General features: G+C 43.7%; 3 protein-coding genes across 3 annotated transcripts; all 3 read right to left on the bottom strand.

Annotated features, from left to right (window-relative positions):
• Positions 1-499: 499 nt before the first annotated feature.
• LOC146341500 (olfactory receptor 5V1-like) lies at positions 500-1453 on the bottom strand. The gene has a single exon (XM_084807495.1). The coding sequence runs from the start codon at positions 1451-1453 to the stop codon at positions 500-502; it is 954 nt and encodes a 317-aa protein (XP_084663621.1).
• A 7524-nt stretch (positions 1454-8977) lies between these two features.
• LOC146341499 (olfactory receptor 5V1-like) lies at positions 8978-9949 on the bottom strand. The gene has a single exon (XM_084807494.1). It carries the CDS (start codon positions 9947-9949, stop codon positions 8978-8980), a length of 972 nt encoding a protein of 323 aa, XP_084663620.1.
• A 5012-nt stretch (positions 9950-14961) lies between these two features.
• Positions 14962-15900, bottom strand: LOC146341498 (olfactory receptor 5AS1-like). Its single transcript, XM_084808359.1, has one exon. It carries the CDS (start codon positions 15898-15900, stop codon positions 14962-14964), a length of 939 nt encoding a protein of 312 aa, XP_084664485.1.
• Positions 15901-25597: the final 9697 nt, after the last annotated feature.

Below are 25597 nucleotides of genomic sequence, written 5' to 3'. Positions count from 1 at the left end.
TGGGTTTCTCTTAAAACAGTAAGTTTGGGGGTAGGGGGGAGGGAATAGAAGTTTGCTAAAACTGTGAGTTTCCCACATTCCTTAATACAAAGTGCTCAAAGTCATGCTCAATCCATCTAACCTATTCTGCTCTATGATCTGTGTACAATATTCTGTACTGACATTCACTAAACAGAAATTTCCCATTGGAAATGTACAGGGTGGATGCTAATTGTCTTTTGTCTTTTTTTTGGGGGGGGACCACCTGCAGCCCATATAAAAACAGGATAAAGCAAATTAATGACAAATGGACAAACCAACCAACAACTGGGAGATTTGGCATGGAATGCAGAACTCAGGTTGAGGCAGAGGAGTCACAACATCTGTCAATTCATAACACCACAAGCTGTGTGATGACATATTCCATATAAAGATTCCATGGTCTCGTCTTAGTCTTCCACTCTTCACACCGTCATTTGGGTCAAATGGATATCAATCAATCCAGTTGTTGTGGATGAAACTAAATTCCAGGAGGAAACATCATCTCCCTTATCAACTTCTTCATTGCCAATTTCACTTCCTTGTTCCGTAGGCTGTAGATGATTGGATTGAGTGTTGGTGTTAAGATATTGTATAAAACTCCCACAAGCTGGTCCCTTTCCAGTGAGTAGCTTGAGGTTGGTCGGAAATATGTGAAGATGCCAGAACCATAGAACAGAATCACAACTGTGAGATGAGATGTGCAGGTGGAAATGGCTTTGTGATGCTGTCCTTTCTCTCGGTTGCTTAAAATGGCATGAAGGATGAAAGCATAGGAGACCAGAGTGAAGAAGAAAGGGCTAAGCCCTATAAACACACCCACTGTGAAAAGAGCAACTTCATTGATTGATGTATCAGAGCATGAAATACTCAGCAAGGGAGGGATGTCACAGAAAAAGTGGCTGATCCCATTTGATGGACAGAAAGACAAACGAAATGTTAGCGCTGTGTGGAGAGAAGCATTGAGGAAGCCACAAGCCCAGGATATGGCAGCCAGCAGGAGGCAGGTCCATTTATTCATGAGCCTGTCATAGACCAATGGGCAACATATAGCAAAGTAGTGGTCCAGAGCCATTGAAGCCAGAAGGAATCCTTCAGTGCCCACTAAGGCAACAAGGAAATACAACTGTGCAGCACAGCCCATTAAAGAAATGCCCGGACATTGAACCCAAAGGTCTGCCAACACTTTTGGTACTGTTACAGAGATATAACAGATATCAAGGAAAGATAGATTGCCAAGAAAGAAATACATGGGAGTGTGGAGAGACTGGTTTAACACAGACACAGTGATTATGAGTGAGTTTCCCAAGAAGCAGATGGTATACATAGTGAGAAAGAGGATGGCAAGGAAACTCTTTCCTTGTTTAATATGTTTAAATCCCAAGAGTATGAATTCCATGACAGATGTCTGATTCTCAGTACAAGGGAAGCTCATGATAATTAATCTGAATATTATAAGTAGAAGAGTGATGTTTATGGCATTTCCACATTAGACATCATAATTACTAAAGAATGCAGAATAGAATAGATACACGGAAAGCATATCACACCCCTGGTATGCCTTTAACTAATATTTCTACTATATGTCCGTAGTTGTAATGGGAACCATTATGATTTTCAGGCTATGCTACTCAAGTTTCTTGTATTACTTTGGCCTAAAATGCTGGGCTAAAAAATCCTTAACCCAGCCATCCCTTCCAAGCATAACTTATCCACACTCTACACTGTTCTTGCCATATGAAGTTCTTGCCATATGAAGAAGTTCTATACTTAAAATACAACAAAAGAGATGTTGTCCTAACTCCTAACTTACATTTGGGATGCTCCTAATAGAATAGCATCCTGTTGCCCTCCCCATAATCCAACTCCTCTCTTTTACAGAAAGAAACCACACATTTAATACAGTTGCACAAAAGCTGATTCTCTGAAGTGTGTAATTCATTTGTTTCATTGTTCTAATGTGAATTAAGCAAGACTCTTTATATTCTTCTCAATCAAAAAACCAGACTGAACTGACTCATTTATATGCAACAAACATACCCCACTGACCAAACCCTTACTTTGTAGAAGGAACAAAAATGTTTTTCTTGCTTCAGAGCAGTGTACCATGATGCAGCAAGCCAAAATATTCTCATATATGCCATCAAATTCTTGAGGGAAACTAATTCCTAAGGGATGCTGTTGGGCATATCTCAATAATAACATCCATTGGGCATAGAACTACAGTAAAGAGTAATGTAGTAAATTGCAGGTCATAAGAAATTTTCCCGTAGAGATACCAGGAAGTACTAATAATTCATGGGAGTCTCATCACCTGTTGTAGCCTTTGTAAACAGGACTGACAGTTCCATCACAAAATCACCTATCACTTCCATGGGAAGAAGGGCTCTCAACATCAGGAAGATATGTTTGGTGGTCTGTTACTTCGAATTAGGGATGATGTGCAAAGCAGCAAAACTCAAACTCGCCAACATTCTCCAAATTCCATCTCAAAGCTCATTCCAACTCAAGTGCGTATCAGAGGACAAGCTTTGTGTTTGTTTTTCACATTAAATTCTGAGTGTATTTTCATGTGTATTTTTCCAAATTTATGAATCCACTGTGCACCTCTTTGAAATGTATGCATTCTTCTCTCATTGATTAATGCATAGTTGAGCACATCTTTCCAAAGTACACATTTTTTATGGGCATTTTTCAAATCTATGAATATTGTTGAACACTTTTTTTGGGGGGGTCCACAAAACACATTGCAAGCTCAGAATGTACAGACTTTGACCGCTGATTGCATCTGAGTCCGTGTTCCATCTGAAAGGTGCGAATTAGGTAAATCCTGAACAAAAACGAACTGAAAAACATTTCTCATATATCCCTACTTAGAATACATTGAATGGACTTGGTAAAATAACACCTTGTATCAATATCTATCACTAGTCTAGCTAATTCAGTATCCATCCAGTGCAGGAGCTGCCACAGCACTTTTTCTGTCATTTGGGGCCTCTCATGCAAAGGCTTCTTCCCCGCTCTTTATAAACCCTCCTGTTCTTACACAGGCGCTTGAAGCTCTGTCAGGAATCCAGTCCTCTCTCATACTCGGCAGTGAACCATTTCACTTAGGGATGTCAGAGAATTCCGTGACGGATCTCAGTGAGGCCAAATGTAAGTGCATTCGGCCCCCCGAAATCCATCGCGGAACGAAGCACCCGCCTCCCCCAACCCATGAAAGTTGGGCGGGACAAAGCCCCCGCCTCCCCCAACCCATGAAAGTTGGGCGGGACAAAGCCCCTGCCTCCCCCAACCCATGAAAGTTGGGTGGGACAAAGCCCCCGCCCCCCTAACCCATGAAAGTCATGCAAAACGGAGCACTTACCTGTTCCCATTGGCGAATCTGACTTCGCTTCTTCTTCATGGCCGTGAAAGGCTATGTAAATACATACGTAGCCTATCACGGCTAATGCAGGGACGCCTTTTGTGTCCCTGCGGAGGCCGTGATAGGCTACGTAAGTATTTAAAAAAAGAAAAACGCGTACGCAAATGGTGGCAGCTACGGCAGCCGCCATTTGCGTTCTGTATTTTTTGCCATTTTAGCCTATGTAAATATTTACGTAGGTTATTACGGCCAAAAAAAGGGGAACACAAATGGCGCCCACTACGTCATTTACGTTCCACTTTATTTCACCATAATAGCCTATGTAAATATTTACGTAGGCTAAAATGGCAAAAAATACAGAACGCAAATGGTGGCTGCTGTAGCTGCCGCAATTTGTGTATGCGTTTTTTTTTTTTTAAGCCTGCCATGATAGGCTATGTAAATACTTATGTAGCCTATCATGGCTCACTACAGGGATGCAAGTGGTGGCGGCTACGGCCACCACCATTTGCATCCCTGCTGCCAAGCGGCCAGATGTACGGCCGCGGGCAGAGCCGGACGGTGTCTCTGCGGAATCGCCGCGGAGCGGAGCCAGCCAGGCAGGATTCCGGGGGGGGGGTGACCGGAGCACCTCCCCCTGTCGAGGATTCTGGGGGGAGGGACAGAGCGCCTCCCCCCCCAGCGGAACCCGGCGGAGCCAGGTAAGCAGGGTTTCGTACACCCCTAATTTCATTTGAGAATGCGGCATCATATAGCATATTCTCTCTCTCTCTCTCTCTCTCACACACACACACACACACACACAATCTTTCACCCTCCAAGTCCTTCCTCTGTCCCTCACAACCCTGTTGCTATTGTTTCTGCTCTTGTCATCATGATTACACAAATCCCAGTCAGTTGCTTAGTGAATTGGTGGTAGGGGATAGGATCTTCAGAAGGGAGTAGGGGTCTTCTTCACACAGCTCCCTGCTTGCATTCAGTGACTAGCAGCCCAAATTCACTATTAATGAGTAGGGCTCTTCCAACCAACCAGAAACTTTAAATGGCCACAGTACATACACACGGTATTTTTTCTCATTACTGCTGAATGTGTGGCAAACAGATGCAAGCACACTTCCTCACGAGTTCACAGCACTGGGTGTATGGAATGGGGGTGTCATGTAAACGTTCCTACTGGCAACCTCTATCACACTTGTATATTTTGTTTGTATGAAAGGTGTGTGGGTTTCTCTTCAGCCTTATTCAGTGGGGATGCATACATAAACCTCATCTCCAATGTTCCCACTCATGTGGGCTCGTCCTTTCTGTTTCTAAGTACATTTTGCTGAGCACGTTTAGATGCCTCCCTGAAATTGGGAGCCCCTTGTGTTATCAGGATTCCCAGTCATGGGGAAGTGTCTCAGTGCTTTCAGCCAAATGTTCTTAAAAAGACTCTTCAGACTAGGGATGCATGAGAATGTCATTTTTGCTCGCAAAACATGCAGGCATACCCAGTTCGAAACTCCAAACATCAACATGACTGTGGACAAGTGTCCTCCAAAAATATTTGTAAATTGTTGAACATGTGTTTATTTCGTTCCCGGTTCCCAGTTCAATTTGCGCAAATTTCCCCATTTGTGCAAATTTCCTCATTTGCGCAAATATCCTTTGTGGATTGAATCAGCCCTGCTTTAGTCTACAGAGGAAAGCTGCTCAAATTAGGAAATCTGTGCAGATTTGGGGAAATTTGCGTAAGTCTCCCATTCAATCGCTGCTCGATTTGTGCAAGTTTTCCATTCATGCAGAGTGAGCAGTAATCACAAACACAAATGGGCACTGGGCATGACATAGGCAGCGAGACAATTTTTGGAGAATCTGGATGATTTTGAACATCGCTCATTCACCCATTCTTACTTCAGACCTCTGAAGAGAAGCCAGCATGTGTGGGGACACATTTGTTTTGTTTTGTTTTTAATTCAGAAACTGTCAAAAAGATACATCTGATCCTGATAGGACCATGACTGTTCTAAAAAACAACAACAGGTCATGAAAATTTTGGACTGTCTGTGTCTTAAGGGAGAAGAAATGCAGTATCAAAATATTGGAAGCATTAATAAATTATGTGAGGGAACAAGCTGAGACACCTTATTTCCCCAGAACTACTTTTAAACATAGATTACCAATGTGACATTGTCATAACATGTTCTAAAGAGTGAAATAGTGGCACGTGACTCCATAATTACTCCTTAGGACTAGCATATACTAATGGGACCTGTGGCAAAGCATTGTACTGTGGAGTGATCCTGTTCAGTCATATATTTTTCCAGGATACTCTGTCCCCACCCCTCCCCAAACTGTCAATCAGCATTCCACGCACACTCAACATGCTTAGTCCTCATTGGGCTCCTTTGGGTTGTTGTTTATATTTTTCTATACCACCTTTTCCCTCAGGAACCCAAGGCAGCTTATATAATCCTCCTCTCCATTTTATCTTCACCACCCTGTGAGGTACACTACGCTGAGAGCCAGTGAATGGCCCAAAGTCACCCTTTGTCCAAGTGGGGGCTAGAACCTGGATCTCCTGAGTTTCAGTTCAACAATCTAACCAATACATCACACTGGCTTTAGGGTAGGGATGTACGAAAGTCACTTACCTTTCATGGATTATGTTGATGGTGGTGGGGGGAGGAGTTCCGTCCCTCCCCCCGGAATCCTCGATGGGGGGGGAGGCGCTCCGTTCCTCCCCCCCGGAATCCTCCACGGCCGGTTGTGCTCCGCGGCAGCTCCAAGGAGCAGCCTGCCAGGCCCAGCCAGGCCAGAGCTGTCTGCAGCCGGATTTCTGGCTGCGGAGGGCTCTGGGGAAAAAAACACAACAACCCGCATATGCAAATGGCGGCGGCTACAGCCGCCGCCATTTGCGTTCCTTATTTTTACCGTCTTAATCTACATAAATATTTGCGTAGACTAAGGCAACGAAAATAAGGGTAACACAAATAGCGTAGTGGACGCTATTTGCATTCCCCTTATTTTTGCCATCTTAGTCTACGTAAATATTTACGTAGACTAAGATGGTCCAAAATAAGGAACGCAAATGGTGGTGGCCATAGCCGCCGCCATTTGCGTATGCGGTTTTTGTTTTTTAAACCCACCCAGCCATGATAGGCTACGGAAAGATTTACGTAGCCTATCACGTCATGCTTGTTTTTTAAAAAAACCCAGCCATGATAGGCTATGTAAATCTTTATGTAGCCTATCATGTCTTTTTTTAAAAAAAAAATAACAAGACTGGAAATGGTGGCGGCGGCAGTTGGTCAGAAGTCCAGCCGCCTCCGGAGCCCGGAAGATTCGCCCCAGGTAAGTCTCATCCCGGCAATACACTGGCATTCGGCCTCACCGAGATCCGTGGCAGAATTCTCTGCCATCCCTACTTTAGGGTTGATTTGCCTCTTAGAGTTCCCCCTCTCAAATTGTTGTACTTCTGGGGTTTCCCAGGCCTAGGAATGGACAAGCCCATCTCTGTCTGGGGCAGGGGGAGTTTGACAAGCTGCCTCCCCTGCAGCTCAGACAGACCGGGCCTGCTCGGTGAGCCTCCCTGCTCACTCCCCCACCCGTGAGCTGTGCAAGCTGGACCTCCTCTCCACGCCAAGGACTCCAGTCAAGCCCTTGTGCTTTATGCACACAAGGGCTTGATTACTGAGTCCTAGGCATAGCCAGGCCCCAGCCTCTCACCCTGGCCTACTCTAAAGGAGGCCAGGGTGAGAGCACCGGGGTGCTGCGGTCACCCTCCTTCCTCACGCTGGCTGTCAAGGGCTGGGCACATGGAAGAAGGGCCTCAGTGACCAGCCCCCAGCACTCTTTAATTTAATCTTGAACACAGTGGCTGGCTGGAAATTGACGGCCATTGTGTGCAAGATTTAATTTAGGAAAAACAGGAAGACACCACTTGTGACTTGGTTGCGGATGTTCATGGGCGGGACTGTAAGTCCTGGCAGCTCGGTGGGTGGGGGTAGGGACTCAGCAAGCTGAGTCTGGGGGGCCGAGCAGGAGGGAGTCCATCAGACTCCACCCCCGGATGGATGCTTATGACATCCCTATCCAGGCCTGCTAATTCCTCCCTCTTGTGTGTGGGTGGTGCCCTTTTGGCTTCACAAGGAGCAACACTCCAATAATTTAGATCAGTATAGGTTTATATGAAGCAGAAGAATGGTAGATAGAATAGTCATGTTTAAGTCTCAAGATGGAATCTTTGCAGGAATGTTATAGGGCTGCACACCACTTCAGTCTGAATCCCGAACTGGAGGGGGTGATTTGGACTGAAGCGGTCCAGTTCTGGAGTGGGTCAGGCTGAAACATCAGATTGATCCAAAGTGCTTTGGGCTGCTTTGGGCCGATCTGAACAACTGCCCACCCAGCTCGCAAGGCCCCTGCTCCTTACCTGGACCCATGGAGGTCACCTACAGCCATTGCTGTCTTGGAGGGAGTTGCCATTTTCTTTTTAAATGGCGACTCTTCTTCTTCAGGTAATTAAAACTTACATAGATTGTGGCCATAAAGAGGCCATCTATGAATGTATATGCCAAGACTGAAATTCCTATACTCAAATCTACTAGCTTAATAAATATATTTCCTTTTTTTTCTTTTTCTTTAATGCTCACTACTGACTCGTACAGGGCATCAAATTCATGTTTTGAAACTAAGGGTCAGGAGACATTGATTGCATTGCATTTTACTTTTTATTTTGGGAACATTTAGCACCCTATAGCAAAATAGAAAAATATCAAAGAGGGCTTTTCTGCACAAAGCTGTTAATCCACTGCATCCACCTTTGGTTTCATCACAGAATTGACGAATTCTGCATGAGCTGTGTTCCCTTGCCTGCTGTTCCACTACTTAACTTCTATGAGGCACTGTGGTACAGCAGAAAAGTGCAAATACACAAGAGGAAACCACACTTCTTTTTGCCATCAAAAATAATGCCCTATTTTCCCTGCTCTAAAAAAACTCACAGAAAGTACTGTTTACAAACAAACGTGTAACTGGAAGGTCACTATACCATCTAAAGAATCCATAAAGAACTCTGAGTAGGAAATGAGTGTACAACAAATGCCTCATGTAGAAAAGCACTGAGAAACAGAAGAAAGAGCAACAACATTTAAGTTCAGGAATGGAGAGCTATAGCTGAAACAGAGAAGTTCCAACGCTCAGTAATAGTTATTCAGCATCCCTCATCCCAACTCATCACAAACTATGTGATCCCCTCCCCCAGACAAAGGAACCACAAGATGCAGGGGAAAGGGGGGTGGGATCCCTGAAAATTGGACCGGCACACCTTCCATGAGGTGATTTCCTGCTGCCCAATTTTCTGGATCCCCCTTTCTCTAAACCCTCTCAATCACAATCTACCCTTTCGGCAGCCACCCCAGCCATTTATGCAACATTTTAGGGGTCTGGAGGGGCTTCCTTTGGGAGGACGGGCAGAGAAACTCACTCCCACCAGCCAAGCTGCTGCACATCCCTAAATCTGGATCCAACTCATAGTCGTTGGCTGTTCTTCTGCTCTTCACTTTTTTTTGTCTGTTTGTGTGCACTGGGTGGAGGGGGTCTCAGTTCAACTTAGTTGTTATGGAAGCTTCTACACTGCAAGGGAGAATGTTCTTTCAGTATAAACTTCCTCATCGCCATTTTCACTTCCTTGTTCCGTAAGCTGTAGATGACAGGGTTGAGTGTTGGTGTTATGACATTATATAGAACCCCCACAAACTGGTCATTTTCCAATGAGTAGCTGGAAATAGGATGGAAATATGTGAAGATGCCTGAGCCATAAAACATGATCACAACTGTAACATGCGATACACAGGTGGAAATGGCTTTGTGGCGCTGTCCTTTTTGCTGCTTGCTCAACACGGCATGAAGGATCAAAGAGTAGGAGACCAAAATGAAGACGAAAGGGCTAAAACCTACAAATACACCCATTGTGAAAAGGGCAACTTCATTCATTGCTGTGTCAGAGCAGGAGATACTCAACAATGGAGGGATGTCACAGAAAAAATGGCTGATCCCATTAGATCTGCAGAAAGACAGTTGGAATGTAAGTGCTGTGTGGAGAGAAGAATTAAGGAAGCCACAAAACCAAGATGTGGCAGCCAGCTGGAGACAGGTCCGTTTATTCATGAGTCTGCCATAGACCAATGGCTGGCATATAGCAAAGAAGCGGTCCAGAGCCATAGAGGCCAGAAGGAATCCCTCAGCACCCTCCAAGGAGATAAGGAAATACATCTGTGCTGCACACCCCATGAAGGAAATGCCTGGAAATGGAACCCAAAGGTCTGCTACCATTTTGGGTACAGTCACAGAGATGTAACAGATACCTAAGAAAGAGAGGTTGCCAAGAAAGAAATACATGGGAGTATGGAGAGACGGATTTAGCACAATGACAATGAGTATGAGTGAATTCCCCAGGAAGCACATAGTATACATACTGAGAAAGAGAACGATGAGGAAGGCCTTTCCTTGTGTCGTATTTACAAATCCCAGCAGTATGAATTCTGTTATGGATGTTTGATTCTCAGAGCACAATGAGCTCATGATGTCTAATCTGAATATTATAGATAAAAGAATAAGGGTTTAGACATTTCTTCACTACCAGTGTCAGGTTTAAACTCTTAGAGATAAGGAAATTATATGAACATGTTCCCAGTCATGGCTTTGTCTATGGCATATCTGTAATAATATGCTTGTAACTGAAGTGCTAAAGATTACTCTACACTTATTGTCCAAGAGGAGTTCACAGGTATTGCAATTCATAGAATACACTACCTCATCTCCTTATGCACCAAAATCAATTTGGCTTGTAAACACCTGCCCTCCTGCCCTTCTTTCCATACATCAGCCATTCTACATTCATTTTTAGGGTACCCTTTTATCATCTGACAGTTGACCTTCCAATACAATGTCTGATTGCTTCTAGAATTATGTTAGCCAGACATCAGAAAGCTCCTATATTACCAACCATTAGAAAATGGCTTATTAAATCCTTCCAAGTTCTGAAATAAATAAACTGATAGTATGATAAAATGTGAAAAGGACCCTTCATTCAGTTTCAATTTTGGAAAAAAAAAATGGAATTATTTTATATCATTCTGGAATTTAGATTGTAATTTTGACTCATTCAGTTGGATCCAGATTTAGTCATACTTCTTATTATTTATTTATTTGAGTTTATATGTGTGTGTGTGTGTGTGTATACACACACACACGCACATACATATACATACATATACATACATATATGAATTTGTATATATCCATAACAATGAATACGTATGAAATGCATACATATGAAAATACAACTTACTAGCAATTATACATAGGTTTCAATAAAAGTGAACCAGATATCCAAATAAGTATCCATGAAGGTGCTGTCTATATGCCACCTGTTCAAATGCTGAAGGCATTATAAGGTCCTCTATCCATTGTATTCTAGGAGGTGAGCATTTATCCTTCCAGTGTAAAAATATATGCAATATGCAAAAAAAAATTAAAAGATCATGTATATTAAATATCAAAGCAAATACTAAAGGCTGTTCCAGTATCTGTGTAATAACCTCCTCCCAAAAAGAAGCAACTACTGAACATTGTCAAAACGTATCTTTAAAAGAAGCATTAGTTGCGCATTGCACCACCGGCAATTTGCCAAATTAGACAAGTTAAGTTAATTCCCATTTATTTCAGTGGAGTCTGCTCTAAGTATGACTGCATCTGGAACCAACCCATTAAACAGAAGTTTGTGTCAATATGCTAAATGAAGAAGAAAAACAGCTTTGCAAGAAGCCCCTGGCATGAAGTTCTTGGCCTGTGATATTCAGGACACACCCTGTTTGTAGACTCTGTTCTAGCATGATTATGTCTGGATCCAACCCTTTGTGTTCAAGCCTAGCAGTTCCCAATGAATTCCAGGAGACATCCCAGAACCCAGGAAGCCCCCTGTCTATGCATATTCTGATTGTAGGTCTGGAAATTCTGCAAATATCCAACCCCAAATTTGGGATGCAGAATTTCTGCACTAGATTTAAACCCTTCTCTAATTATGTCAGCCTTCCACAACCTCAGCTCCTCCAGATGTTTTCTCAACATCCCTGACCATTGTCCAAGCTGGCTGGAGCTGACAGGCATTGTAGTCCAGAACATCTGGAGGTACCCAGGTTGGGGAAGGCTGACTTATATTATGCATTTGATATAAGCAAGAGACATTGGTCATATGAACAGAGGATTAATAGAAGAGTGAAGTTTAATATATACAAAAAGGAGAAATTAAAAAGTAGTGCTGCACCATGGTGCCTGTCCAGTTCTCTTCAGGTAACCCAAGTAAGTGAGCCAAGCCAATCATCCGTCTTTTAGTCTGGTCTCTGGTGATCTTGCTAGCTCTTTTAACCTGTGCCTACTAACCTAACACTGTTTCTTCAGTATGAGGCCATTGAACACTAGCTCCAGTCCTGACTGCAGTTCTTTAAGACAGAGGTGCAAAATGGATTTACTTTTTGGTTCCCACTCCCCATGACCACATGGAGACCATGTATGGAGACCCCCACATAGAGGAAATGTCAAGGAGTTTCATATTAAAAGAGAGAGAGATTGAGAGAGAGAGATTGAGAGAGAGAGAGAGAGAGAGAGAGAGAGAGGAGTGCTACCATATGCAGACCAGTAGCCACCCCCCATCATCTCTCCCCATGCAATGCATTCCTTTCAGTCCATATTAACATGAGAGATAAGCACTTAGACTTGTTCTCAGTTAATCCAAAGAGCAAATTAGTTCCAGACGTACTCACTTATACAAAACTGCACTATGTCCACAGAAGAAGTGTTGTTTCTGGCTTCAAAGCAGTGCTCTGTGATGTTGCAAAGAAAGGTGTTTTCATTCACGTCCTTCTACACTTAATGCAATTTAACACTTAAGAGAAGCTCATGGGAGTATTCCACTAATGAAGCTGTGGGGTCTAGAACAATGGCAAACATATTTATGCAGTAAAACCATGGGTGAAAAGAAACAATGTTGCCTTCCAGAGATGTCAGGAAAAGCCAGTTACTCCCAGGCATTTGATTGCCTTTATTAGCCATATGAAATAGAAGAGGGTAGATGTCTTTAATTGAATGCTGAGTTGACACAGTCTACTGTAGTAATATACTCCAAAAACGTAGAATTAATGCATACTACCATAACCAAAGTAGTAACTTCCCATGGCATACATGTAACCACGTAATAAGCTGGTCATCAATGTGTCCTGCCAGTTGGCAGGAGACATTTGTTTGAGGGATATGTCAAAGCCCATCCACCAAGTCCAATTAACTTTCCACCTAAGGTGAAAGCAGCTGTCATTTTTCTCTGTCTTTGTGTGGGGTGTGAGAACTTCATAGCAACATTCTGGGGTGTAGGGCTTTTATCTCTGCTTTAATGCTGTTTCAGTGTCGCTGAGGGGTGTGTGTGTGTGTGTGTCCGTGTCTTCATGTCCTTCCTTTTACAATCCATGTTGTGCTACTCTCTACCACTCCACTGCCTAATGTGCTGCCCAGAAAGCCCATGTGAGGAGATCATGTCATGACCTCCTCCCACAGGCTTTCCTTAGGGATGAATGGAGCTGTCAGTTTTGGTTTGTCTTGGGGTGTTTTTTTTTTCTTTCAGGCTTAAGTTTGATTCATCCCAAACTTTGAGATTTTTTTTTTTAAGTTTGCTTGAAAATTCATATTATTTTGAGTGTATTTCTCTAGTACATGCATTCATGTATGGAATTTTGCATGATATGCACAGTTTTGGAAACAGTTTGCCTAACATTTCCTAATAAACAATTTTAATGTTATTTTTGCTAATATACACATTTTGTACCATTTTTGATTAGAGAACTTTATTGCAAAATTCAGAGAAGTGAAAATTTTAAAGGATAACTGAATTTCAGTTCACATATTGATTCAAAAACAGCAAAATTAGGTAAGTTCACATTTAAATAGGGATGCTGGATAAATTCGAGACAGATTAAAATGAGCTTGGATTTCTAAGAATCCAACCTGAGGAATCTACTGTGGAACGCCCCCCCTCAGGCCACATGGAGTCTGTGGACTTTGGGATGATTTTTTTTTTAACTTTCCCGATATTTACTCATATGAATCCACAGAAAAATATGTAAGTTTCTGCTGAGGAAATGTTGAATGGAATGGGGGACAATACGCTAAATGTTACGTACCGAGGTAAATTATGTAAATACTTCCGTAAATACTTCTGTAAATACTTCCGCATGACAAAAAATAAATGCATCTGTCTGTGGGCGGATGATGGAATGAAAGGCGCCTGACAATCTGCGACACACAGACAGAGCAAATTTTACACAGTCTGTACATCCCTACATTTAAATTCCAACCAAACAAATTTCTCTCCCATCCCCAGCACTCTTGGAAGCACAGGCTGTCAAAGAGGAGAGCTTTACTTGTGCTTTTGAAGTCATGGAACTTTTGAGAGTGCTTGTGGAGAACGGTGCAATATTTTAAAAAAAAAACACTAAAACACATACACAAAAAGCCCTTTAACTTCTTTAAAAACACACACAGAACAATGCTATTTTCAGGTGCTCTGCAGTCCACACTTACAGGAAATGAGAATATGTCATAATATGCAGTCTCCCCATAGGTGTTCCAGGCAGCTGGGGAAGCAGTGGAAGAGAGCAGCATATCTTGAATTGCTAAACACATAACGGTAGGATAGTAAGTGCAAATGCTTCACACACGACAGAATTTCTCCAAATTTCCCACCACTTTTCACCCCTTCCCCCCAGTGAATGGCTGGAGTGGGGAGTAAGCTTGAAAATTTCACAACAGCACTAATATATTTAGTGTACTTCTGCACATGTTCAGAAATGTTGAGACACGGGGAAGATAAAATTGGCAGGATGATGGAGGGTCGTTTACCAAATGGTTACATGCAAACTGTGGTAAAATACCACTTGGAGAAAATGATTGCCCATGTCCATCCTTTAGTTCTCAATGATAAACTTTTACAATGAACAATTTACATTTTTCTTTGACTTATTTCCCCACCCCCCCACCCCTTGCAGGAGATGAATTTGTCTTTCCTTATCTGAAATTATATTGGATTGTTATTTGTTAATGACAATGCAATTAATGTATATCATGAAGCCTGCAATCCTAAACTTTTTTCCCTTAGGAATACAGAGGGACCTATTTATGAGTAAATATGCATACAACCAAGCTTGTAGAGACTAAAATCCAAGATATACATGTGGACAGAAGCTCCATATCAATATCAGTTGGACTTACTTCTGAGTAAACATGCATAGGCATCACTTTAAACATACTCTATTTGGTGCGTTGTAAAGTGTTGATGATATTGGCCACTAAGGCTGCAATCCTAAATCCATTTACTCGGGAGTAAGCCCCGCTGAAATTAATGAGACTTGTATAGGATTGCACTGCACATATTATCATACAAAATGTAACTTGACATTATATGTGGTGCATTATAAAAACTGTACAGAGAGCATGACTTCTGTTCATCCATTCTATCTCATCTGAGCCTCCTCCAGAACACTCACCCATCACTTCAGTTCTTCCCTTTTTCTACATACAACTTTTTTAAGGGCTTCTTTCACCTCCTTGTTCCTGAGGCTGTATATGATGGGATTTAAGAGTGGAGTGACCAAGCAGTAGAACACAGACACCAACTGGTCCATGTTGAACGAGAGGTTGCGGGTAGGCCTAACATAGATGAACATCATTGTTCCATAGAAGATAACAACCACCAACAAGTGGGAGGCAAAGGTGGAGAAGGCCTTCTTGCGTCCATCTGAAGAACGAATGCTCAGAACAGTGATCAGGATGGCAGCATAAGAAACTGCAGTGAGCAGGAATGAGCCAACAAGGATAAAGGAACAGATGAAGAAACTCAGCATCTCATTGAGTTGGGTCCTATTACAAACCAGCCTCAGCAATGGCAAGATGTCACAGAAGAAGTGGTCCACCACATTGCTCCCACAGTAGTTGAGCCGAGATATGAGGATTACTGGTATTAATGGTAGAACCAAACCACTGACGCAAGACCATGTCACAAGCTGACCACAGACAGCACTAGTCATGATTGTGTTATATCTTAGAGGAGAACGTATAGCCACATATCTATCATATGCCATAGCAGCCAAAAGGAGGCACTCAATGCCACCAAGAGCATGGAAGAAATATATTTGGGCAAGGCAGTTCCTGAAGGATACAACATTCTTTTCTCTTATGAGGTCAGCCAATATCGTTGGGACTGTGACTGAGGTAAAACAGATCTCCAGCAAGGAAAACTGGCCCAGGAAGAAGTACATGGGGGTGTGGAGAGAGGGTTCATACCTGATGATGATGATTATGACCATGTTCCCCATCACTGTGAAAGTGTATATGATTAACACTAGCACAAATACTGCAACTCTGATCTTTTCCAGGTTGGGGAACCCTACAATAATAAATTCACTCGTTGTATGGTTTGAAAAATCCATTTTAGGATTGATTCTTCCTCTGTGGAAAGGAAAACACACACAAATATAAATAAATAAAAGAGTTTTGTTATTGCAAGGTGAATGTATTATATATTGACATATGTTGTATGAGATTTTAGTAGGAAGTCTGGCACAGAAAGGTTTATATCACAAGGCTCTATAGTAGTTAATAAGTAGTTTACCCCTGAAATGGTGTGTATGTGCATCTGATCCTCACAATTTTATTTACCTTAGTGTAAGTGTAAGTGAGGTCTGAATCGGGACCATGATGGGGAGGTTCCACATGTTTACACACAGGTAAACAACATATTTAACATAGTGTGTAGTTTAGCCCTCAGATGGAACATTTCAGGGACCGAATGAGAGTCAAAAGCAATGGAAATACAGGAAGCCTATGATGTAAGGAAATAATAATAAGGATCACATTTCAACATCTGCTATATTGTATTGTTTGTATTCATAGCAGACATCAAAGCAGGTTATTGTTATGCAATAAAAATTGCATATTTAAATGAGTGTTTAAATGAGTGAGCTTACATCTGAAGAGTATTGCATAGTATTGAACTCCACATCTTCTATGCTTTCCTTTTCTTCAGTACCATCAGTACGCCAGTCAGCAGTTTTGCCATATAAGACATCATCATATCTTCTCTATCTTTCTAATTTAGGGATGTGTGAAAATGTTGTGTGGTTTAGTTTTTGATGCCAACTTACCAAAATCTTCAAATTTCTTCATAAACAAGATGGGAAGAAATTCACTTTTTTAAAAAAATGTGACTGTGGTAAAAACCAAAATGGATAGATTTGTCCATTCAGGCTTAGAAGGCTTTGAGGGGCTAGCTCAAAAGGCTGTCTTGGAATGCACATGTATTCAACCATGTTTGTGGTGGTGCTAAATTAGGGTTACCACATCTTTTCCTAATGGGTCCTCATCTTTAACAGCTACATGGCAGGCAAGCACAACATAATCCTTTCCATGCTAGGAATAGCTATACCAGTCAATCGAACTTTGCTGGTGTGGGTGCATGAGAATTTTGGGTCATTTTTTAAGAACTTTAAAAAATGAAAATTTCTTAATAAATGATAGGGAAAAACTCTTGAGATTTAAAAATTCAGATGTGGGAGAAAGAGAAACTGATAGCTTCATTCATCCATATTCAAATTACCTTCTGGTGTACTAATATTTCCAGGTGTTATTTGGTGTGTGGCATACATAATAAATTAGAGTATGTCTTTTGGTATTACTTGTTTCACAGATAGGTCCTCAACACAAATTATTAGCATGTTGCTGAAATTAACTTATTATTAATTATTAGTATTATTGCATAAAACTATGGGTTGAACCAGTGTTAGTCCTACTTGGAGTAGACCTGTTGAAATGAATGGGACTTAAGTTAGCCCAACATTGAATGCAACCCATTAGATACCCCCCCAATTATTTTTTTTTTAGAATTTAGAATAAATGTGAAATAACTGTAATAAATCAGTGAAATGTCTATTATAATAGTATAACTAGTATTATAATCCACAAGGAGCTATATATGTATGACTGAATAGAAGAAAGAAAATGCCATTTGCCAGTGTAATCCCTAATAAATGCTCATATAGGCATATCTTTAAAACATATTTTTAAAAATATTCTTGCTATCTAATTGAAAAGGAAGAAATAATATGCATATTAAAAGATCTCATTCAAGGTAACTGTGTATATAATGCAGTACATATTTTAAAATGTTTTGCACATTTTTAGACAACTGGGGGAAAACAGCTAAAATCAAGGCAAGTTTAGTTTTAAAAAAGGAATACATTATGCAGTAATGCAATGGCATGATCATACTCACACTGATGCAAACCATATGTCTGAAACTAGTTGGTTTCTTCAAGTCTGCAACAAGGAGTAGGGGGGAAACAGTAAAATGAAACATGTAATAGATAGATGGGCATATGAAAGAGAAACTGGGTATGAATGTTTGACACATTCTCAAGTGTTGGTCAAAAGGTAAACACTGTTTTTATCTTTGCACATGGATATTTTGTCTTTCATACATGTACTTTATAAAATGAACCCATTTCATCACCATCTGCAAGCTCTGGGAAACCTGATCTCCAAAGGATCAAACTCTAGGGCTTAAAGCTAGGGAAACAAGAATCCTCTTTTTGGCAGCCTTATCAGCAGTGCCATCCAAGCCTGCACACTGTGCTCATGAAAGTGGAAAATATTCCACCATCTTTAATTGGTCTGAGAGGTCCCTTAGAAGCCACCAGTAAGACAGTTGAGGCATGATTAATGAGAAGATTTGCCACAGTTTGACTGAAGAAGAATTGAGTCCACCTAAACATTAGGAAATGCTTCCTAATTTTGGAAAGATCAAATGCCAGTTCACACACTTCCTGAATGATACACAAAGCTGCAGGAACTCCCACAATCGTGTATGAGGTAGGGAGCAATGAAGGTGGAAAAAGGGGAGCAGTGATTGTAAAAATGGAGAATGTGTGGATATAGGAATGTACGTGATACTATCCGTGCCTCACACTGTGGACACAATGCAAGTTCTGTTGGAAGCAGGAGGAAGTTGCTAAACTGACAAACTGCAACAACAACAACAACAACAACAACAACAACAATGTGAAAAATAAAGCAAAGCATATGATATGGAGCATTTCTACACCAGGCTAAAAACCCACAACTTTGCCAGGACTTCTGCTTCCAGATTCCTTGTGCGATTGGCTCCTTTCCATGTGGGTTCCCCCACTTTCTCGGCAAGTTCTGTACATTTCATTATAATGCCATTAGATGGCATTATAGCATGATTTGCAATAAAGTGCCATTTAATCAATACACCATAGATTTACTATGATTCGTAGCAGGAAACCCAACATGATAAAGATTGCAAAGAGCGAGAAGTTCCCTGGAGGATGACGATGTCATGCATAGGGCCTGCAAACTTCCATGAGTGACCAATAAATGCCTCATGTAGAAACAGCCATGGTCTTGCAAATAAGCTCACAACAATTACTAGCCTACCAAAAGAAAAGCAAAACAAAAACAGTGGCATTAAACAGTAGCATATTAGTATCTAATAATATGTGTATCATTAGTTACATATATGAAATTAAGGCTGCAATCCTGGGAGTAAGCCTCACTGAACTCAATGGGGTTTTCTTCTGAGTAGACATATATAGGATTGCATGGTAAAAACTGCTTATGGGGTGGGGAATCTTATACATGTCTAGTCAGGAATAAGCCCCATTGTGTTCAATTGGGCTTACTCCCAACTAAGTGGGTATAGGAAGGCACAGTGCTACTGGATGGAAGTCTCCTATCTCAGAGGCTTCTGAGTATCCTATGCACTGCCGGGCTTCTGCAGGGCAGGAGGACTGATGGAGGTAATTTTCACCTCTCCACCCTCTTTTGCAATTTTTTCCTCTAGATGGGCCTCTGACCCCATCTAAAGGAGTTGCGCTGCCAGGATGGGCAGGGCTTGAGAGGCCATAGGATCCAGCAGATCCCAGCATCTTCTCTCTCCTCCCTCCCCCACCCACTGGAATGCCCCTTTTCTCCCTCCCTGAAGTAATCCAAGGTTGCTTTCGCAACTTTGAGAACGAGCTGCTGCAGTACTTTCTACAATGTGGGAAGCAAGAGGGTGGATGTGGCAAAGGAATCAGAAGGCAGAGTCCTCCTCCCAAAATGCTGATAGCTGTTGTGTACACCATTTTTTTTTCTGGAAAGGTGAAGTACAAATAAAATAAACAAACACTACCTACAGAACAGCAAACTCCCAGTATGTCTAGGGAGATGTCATCATTCATCTGGGCACAAGGGACAGATGGAGAGTCTTACCAGTAGTTTATGGAATGTGGAACAATAGCAAGCTTTGTATCCCAGAGTTGTCCAGTATTAGGATATCATGGACCCTATATCTGAAGCAGCCCGAGCAAGGAAAGATCAGCCAGATTAGAAGGACCATGGCACAAGCATGGAAGTTGTTATCCGGCCGCTGGCTAGCAGGGACACACATGGCAGCTGCCATAGCTGCCGCCGTTTGCATCCCTGTATTCAACCGTGATAGGCTACGTAAAGACTTATGTAGCCTATCACGTCTGGGTTAAAAAAAACAACAACACGTATGCAAATGGTGGCTATGGCAGCCGCCATTTGCATTCCTTATTTTTTGCCGTCTTAGTCTACGTAAATATTTAGATAGAATATTATGGCGAAAATAAAGGGGAACTAGGGATGGCCGTGAATTTCTCCCCGAATCTCGGGGAGGCTGAATGCCAATGCATTCGGCCCCCCGAAATTGGCGGTGAAATTCTCCCCCCCGCCCACCCCGGGATGGGACTTACCTCCTGCGAATGTCCCTCCTGGTGGCGGGTCCCAGTGGCGTTTTGGCAGCGTTTCGTCGGGGGCGTGGGCGGCGGCTGGTCTTCCGACCAGCTGCCGCCGCCGCCATTACAAAATAAAGTAAAAAAAAAAAAGTGATAGGCTATGTAATGATTAATGTAGCCTATCACAGCTAGATTGCCGCCATTTGCGTACACACTTTTTTTTTCTTTCAAAGTCACCCGTGATAGGCTACGTAACGATTACCGTAGCCTATCACGGCTGACTTTGGAAATCTAGTCATGATAGGCTACGTTAATCGTTATGTAACGTATCATGTTTCCCCCCCCTTTTTCTTTCGCGGCCAGGGAGACGGGGCGCTTCTCCCCAGCCTGAATTTCGGCCGGGCGAGGCGGGGCGCCTCCCCCCCCGGCCTGAATTTTGGCCGGGCGAGGCAGGACGCCTCCCCCCCTCCATGAACTTCGGGGGGAGAACCGAAGCGCCTCCCCCCCACCGCGAAGCAAGCTGCGGGACCAGGTAAGTCCCTTTCATACATCACTAAGGGGAACACAAATAGCGTAGTGGGCACTATTTGCGTTCCTTTTTGATTCCCCGTTTTAGCCTACGTAAATATTTACGTAGACTAAGACGGCAAAAAATAAGGAATGCAAATGGCAGCTGCCGTAGCCGCCGCCATTTGCATATGCGTTGTTTGTTTTTTTAAAACCCAAACGTGATAGTCTTTACATAGCCTATCACGTCTATGTAAAAAAAAGAAAAGAAAAGACCAGACTGCAAATGGCAGCAGTGGCAGCCAGTCGAAAGACCAGCGCTGCCGCCGAAGCTGCTGCTGGAGCTGCCACCATCCGGAACATCTGCCCCAGGTAAGTCTCGTCCCTGGGGGGATCCGTGGGGGGGTGGCAGGCCGTTCCGCCACAGATTTCGGGGGGCCAAATGCCAGTGCATTCGGCCTCACTGAAATCCGTGGTGGAATTCTCTGCCATCCCTACCTGAAGCAGAGGAGTGGCAGCTAGGAAGCACAGGAGAGACATACCAGTGTAGTCAGCAGCAGTCAGAATGAAACTCATAAGAGCAAGTAGACAAGAAAAGACTTCCTTAATTCCACAGTAAGCTCAGTAACAGATCATCCTGACGATACAAGCACTTATCTTCCTCAAACAACATTATGTAAGCATTCACTCAGATCCTACAGCCACTTACCTTTGTTGCTCTGTGGTCATTTACTCTAACCCTGCAGCTCTTCACTTGCACTGTAGACCTTCAACTGGATCCTGCAGATATTTACCCATATCACCTAGTGAGCATCCATCCTGCAAATACCTACTTCATTCTGTGACCTTTTATCCAGGGCCCTGTGGCCACTTAGTATTATTGTTCCAGAGATTGTGTGCCTTATCCTGGAACTAGTTACTACAGTTCCTGAGAAAGGATCTTGATCCTGCAGTTCCTAATTTGAGTGAACCTGTGCTGTAACAAGGTTAATTAATAAAGTCTGTAACTGCTGCATTTATGTGGTTCCTGTGACCATCTGGGATCAAAACAGGACAAAGGGACATATTCTCTTGGCAGAGGGGACACATCTTGTGACATCTTTACACCAGGTGCCTAATGCACTTCCATACCTATACCATACTGCAGTAACTCACAGAGGGATTTACACTCCCAGTCGTAAACAATTGATTCTCTGTTGCTTAAAATACGAATACCTCTAAAAGAAGAAGTAAGAATGTGTTCACATCAGAAAAGAGACAAGGTACCACATGGCAAATTTTAGAGATGTACAGATTCCCCACCATCCATTCCGGTCGGGAATCCACGGGGGGGGGAGGCGATCCAATCCCCCCCCGAATCCTTGCGGAGTGCCTCCGCTCCGCAAGGATTCCGCAGAGCTGAGGGCTGCCCCATTCTGCAATCTGCATGCCCTAGATTCCCCCTTTTTTTTCGGCTCCCTGAACTTACGTAAATAATTCCATAAGTACCACTGAAAAATCCTTTTCACACACCCACCGTCGGTCTCCGTAAGACTAAAGCCCTTTGCAGTGATTCCCTGACCTGACCTGACCTAACTTGACCTCACCTCACCTTACCTCACCTCACCTCACCTCCCCAGACAATAAACAGAAAAAATGGAGGATCTCCGTGGACTTCAAGACTCAGCCCCAGTGAAAGAAAGCTTTGGGGAAATGCCTTGTAAAAAAGGGTAAAGCCGTTCGCGTTGTTCTTTCTCCATTTCCGATTTACAGATTTCTTTTTTGTGATTATTTTTGTAAAATCCATTTTTTTTTCATAAATCCAAAGTATTTTCATAAAAAAAAAGGGTCTGTGTGAGCTCTGGTCCAGGTCAACCAGGCTGCCCCGTTCTGAGGAGGATTCCGCGGACTGGATTTGTAGGGGTGTACTACAACACCAGCTCCACCAGGTTCCACAGGTGGGGGGAGGCGATCCATTCCTCCCCCCAGAATCCTCAACGGGCAGGGGGGTGATCCGTTCCTCCCTCCCCGAATCCTAACCAGCCAGCTCCACTCAGCTGCCAGGCTGTGGAGCCACTGGCCAGGCCAACCCGCAGCAGGGCCTCCAGCCGCTGCCGGGCTGCTGCGGACGCAAATAGCGTCCTACATAGGGGACACCATTGGCATCCCTATGCAAGCCTGTGATAGGCTACGTAAATATTTACGTAGCCTATCACGGCTAAAGCAGGGATCGCAAATGGTGTAGGGGACGCCATTTGAGTCCCTGGTTTAGCCATGATAGGCTACATAAATATATATGTAGGCTATCACGGGCTGGCGTAGGGATGCAAATGGTGGCCGCTACGACGACCGCCATTTGCAGCTGCAGCAGCCTGGCAGTGGCTGGAGGCGCTGGCGGCGGAGCTGGAGCCGCAGCCAGGTAGGATCCATTTTGTGTGCATTTCACGGGGTGGGGGGTGGGCTTAGCTCCGCCACGGATTCCAGGGGGCCAAATGCACTGGCATTCAGCCTCACTGGGGTCCGTGGAGGAATTCTCCACCATACCTATGGATTTGTCAGAATTCTATCCCCTGAAAAATTTGGGTGGAATTCTCTGACATCCTAATTTTGATCACTATTTTGTTCACACAGCATGATAACGGAGGGGATGTTCTCACCTCACTCTTTCAGTAATGTTTAGTGTTAATAAATTAAATAACTTGCTTGGAGTGTGTCCATGTGTGCCATTTCAGACTTCCTTCAAGCATTCAAATGCTCTTTGTAGGGATGTCAGAGAATTCCGCCACAGATCTTAGTGAGGCTGAATGCCAGTGCATTTGGCCCCCCAAAATCTGTGGCAGAATGGAGCCCCCACCCCCCAACCCATGAAAGGCGCATGAAACGGAGCACTTCCCTGCTGCCATCCGTGCTGAATTGCAAATGGCGGCTGCCATTCGCTTCTTCATCATAGCCGTGATAGGCTACGTAAGTATTTACGTAGCCTATTATGGCAAGCCAAAAAGAAAAAAACAGCATACGCAAATAGGGATGTATGAAAGGTCCTCCACCCCGGAATCCTGCCTGGCCAGCTCTGCTCCGCGGCGGCTCCGCGGAGCAGCCAGCTAGGGCTGTCTGCAGCCAGATTTCCGGCCGTGGACTGGCTGGTGTGGACGCAAATGGCGGCCGCTGTAGCGGCCACCATTTGTGTCCAGCCAGGCAGCCATGATAGGCTATGTAAATCTTTACGTAGCCTATCACAGCTGGGGGGAAAAAGAAACACAACAGCATACACAAATGGCGGTGGCTACGGCGGCCGCCATTTGTGTTCCTTATTTTTTACTGTTTTAGCCTACGTAAATATTTACATAGGCTAAAATGGCAGAAAAAAAGGAACGCAAATAGAGCCCACTACGCTATTTGCGTTCCCCTTTTTTTCGCTGTATTAGTCTACGTAAATATTCATGTAGACTAAAATAGTGAAAAATAAGGAACAGAAAGGGCGGCTGCCGTAGCTGCCACCATTTGCTTACGCTGGGTTTTTGATGGGTTGCCATGATAGGCTACGTAAAGAGTTACGTATTCTATCCCGGCAAAGACCAGGATGTAAATGGCAGCCACGGCAGCCGGTCGAAAGACGAGCCGCTGCCAGACCCACCACCAGACCTGCCGCCAGACGCACTGCCGGACCCGCAGCTGGACCCGCCGCCGGACCCGCCACCATCTGAAACATCTGCCCTAGGTGAGCCTTGTCCCGGGGGGAATCCGTGGAGGGGGGTCAGGGGGTGGCAGGCCGTTCTGCCATGGATTTTGGGGGGGGTGACTGCCAGTGCTTTCGGTCTCACTGAAATCCGTGGCGGAATTCTCCGCTATCCCTACTGCCATCCCTATACGCAAATGGCGGCTACGGCAGCTGCCATTTGCGTTCCCTATTTTTAGCCATTTTAGCCTACATAAATATTTACGTAGGATATTACGGTGAAGAAAAGGGGCACACAAATAACGTAGTGGGCACCATTTGCGTTCCTTTTTTTCCTGCCATTTTATCCTACATAAATATTTACGTAAGCTATTACCACGAAAAAAAAGGAACGCAAATAGTGCCCACTACACTATTTGTGTCCCCCTTTTTTTCGCCGTAGGCTAAAATGGCTAAAAATAGGGAACGCAAATGGCAGCTGCCGTAACCGCCACCATTTGCGTAAGCTGTTTTGTTTTGTTTTGTTTTTGGCTTGCCATGATAGGCTACGTAAGTATTTACTATGTAACTATGTAACTATGTACTATGTAACTTTGTAAGTGCTATGTAAGTATTTACGTAGCCTACCACGACAGCTTTGCTGGACGCAAATGGCGGCCAGTATGGCAGCTGCCATTTGCATCCGCAGCAACCCATCCACAGCCGGAACTCTGGCTTCGGATGGCCCTGGCCAGCGGCTCCGCGTAACCGCCGCGGAGCATAGCTGGCCGGGCAGGATTCCAGGGGGAAGAATGGATCGCCTCCCCCCCCCCGTCGAGGATTTCAGCGGGAGGGACAGAGCGCCTCCCCCTCACCGCAGATGTCCCTGGACGAAACCAGGTAAGTGTTTCATACATCCCTAGATCTTTGGGGGAGTAGAACAAATCTATCCTTGTACCACTCCAGATGTACTTACTGTATAGGTATAGTAACTATAATTCTTGCTAAAGAGGTTACTTGCTCTGGAGTGCAATGCCCTGTCTCTACCAGAGGAGTGTTTGGGATGGGACCATGCTTGCCCTCACCACCTGCCCCAACATTGTCTATGAGACAACCTCCCAGTCCCAGATGTCACCACTCTGGACTGCCAAATCAAACCCTCCCTGGTCACATCCAATTTCTTGTACGTACGGCTGGCAGGTATGCTATTTGGGACAATCCCATAAT

The sequence above is a fragment of the Heloderma suspectum genome, chromosome 6 (genome assembly GCF_057233095.1).
Source record: "Heloderma suspectum isolate Gila_16-S chromosome 6, 16-S_ref, whole genome shotgun sequence".
Taxonomy (NCBI): Eukaryota; Metazoa; Chordata; class Lepidosauria; order Squamata; family Helodermatidae; genus Heloderma; species Heloderma suspectum.
The sequence above is the reverse complement of the archived record's forward strand: the minus strand, read 5'-3'. Positions and strand labels throughout refer to the sequence as shown.

Bases quoted from the DNA above. Each gene is read 5' to 3' on its own strand.
- LOC146341500 (XM_084807495.1), bottom strand. From the start codon at position 1,453: ATGAGCTTCCCTTGTACTGAGAATCAGACATCTGTCATGGAATTCATA.
- LOC146341499 (XM_084807494.1), bottom strand. From the start codon at position 9,949: ATGAGCTCATTGTGCTCTGAGAATCAAACATCCATAACAGAATTCATA.
- LOC146341498 (XM_084808359.1), bottom strand. From the start codon at position 15,900: ATGGATTTTTCAAACCATACAACGAGTGAATTTATTATTGTAGGGTTC.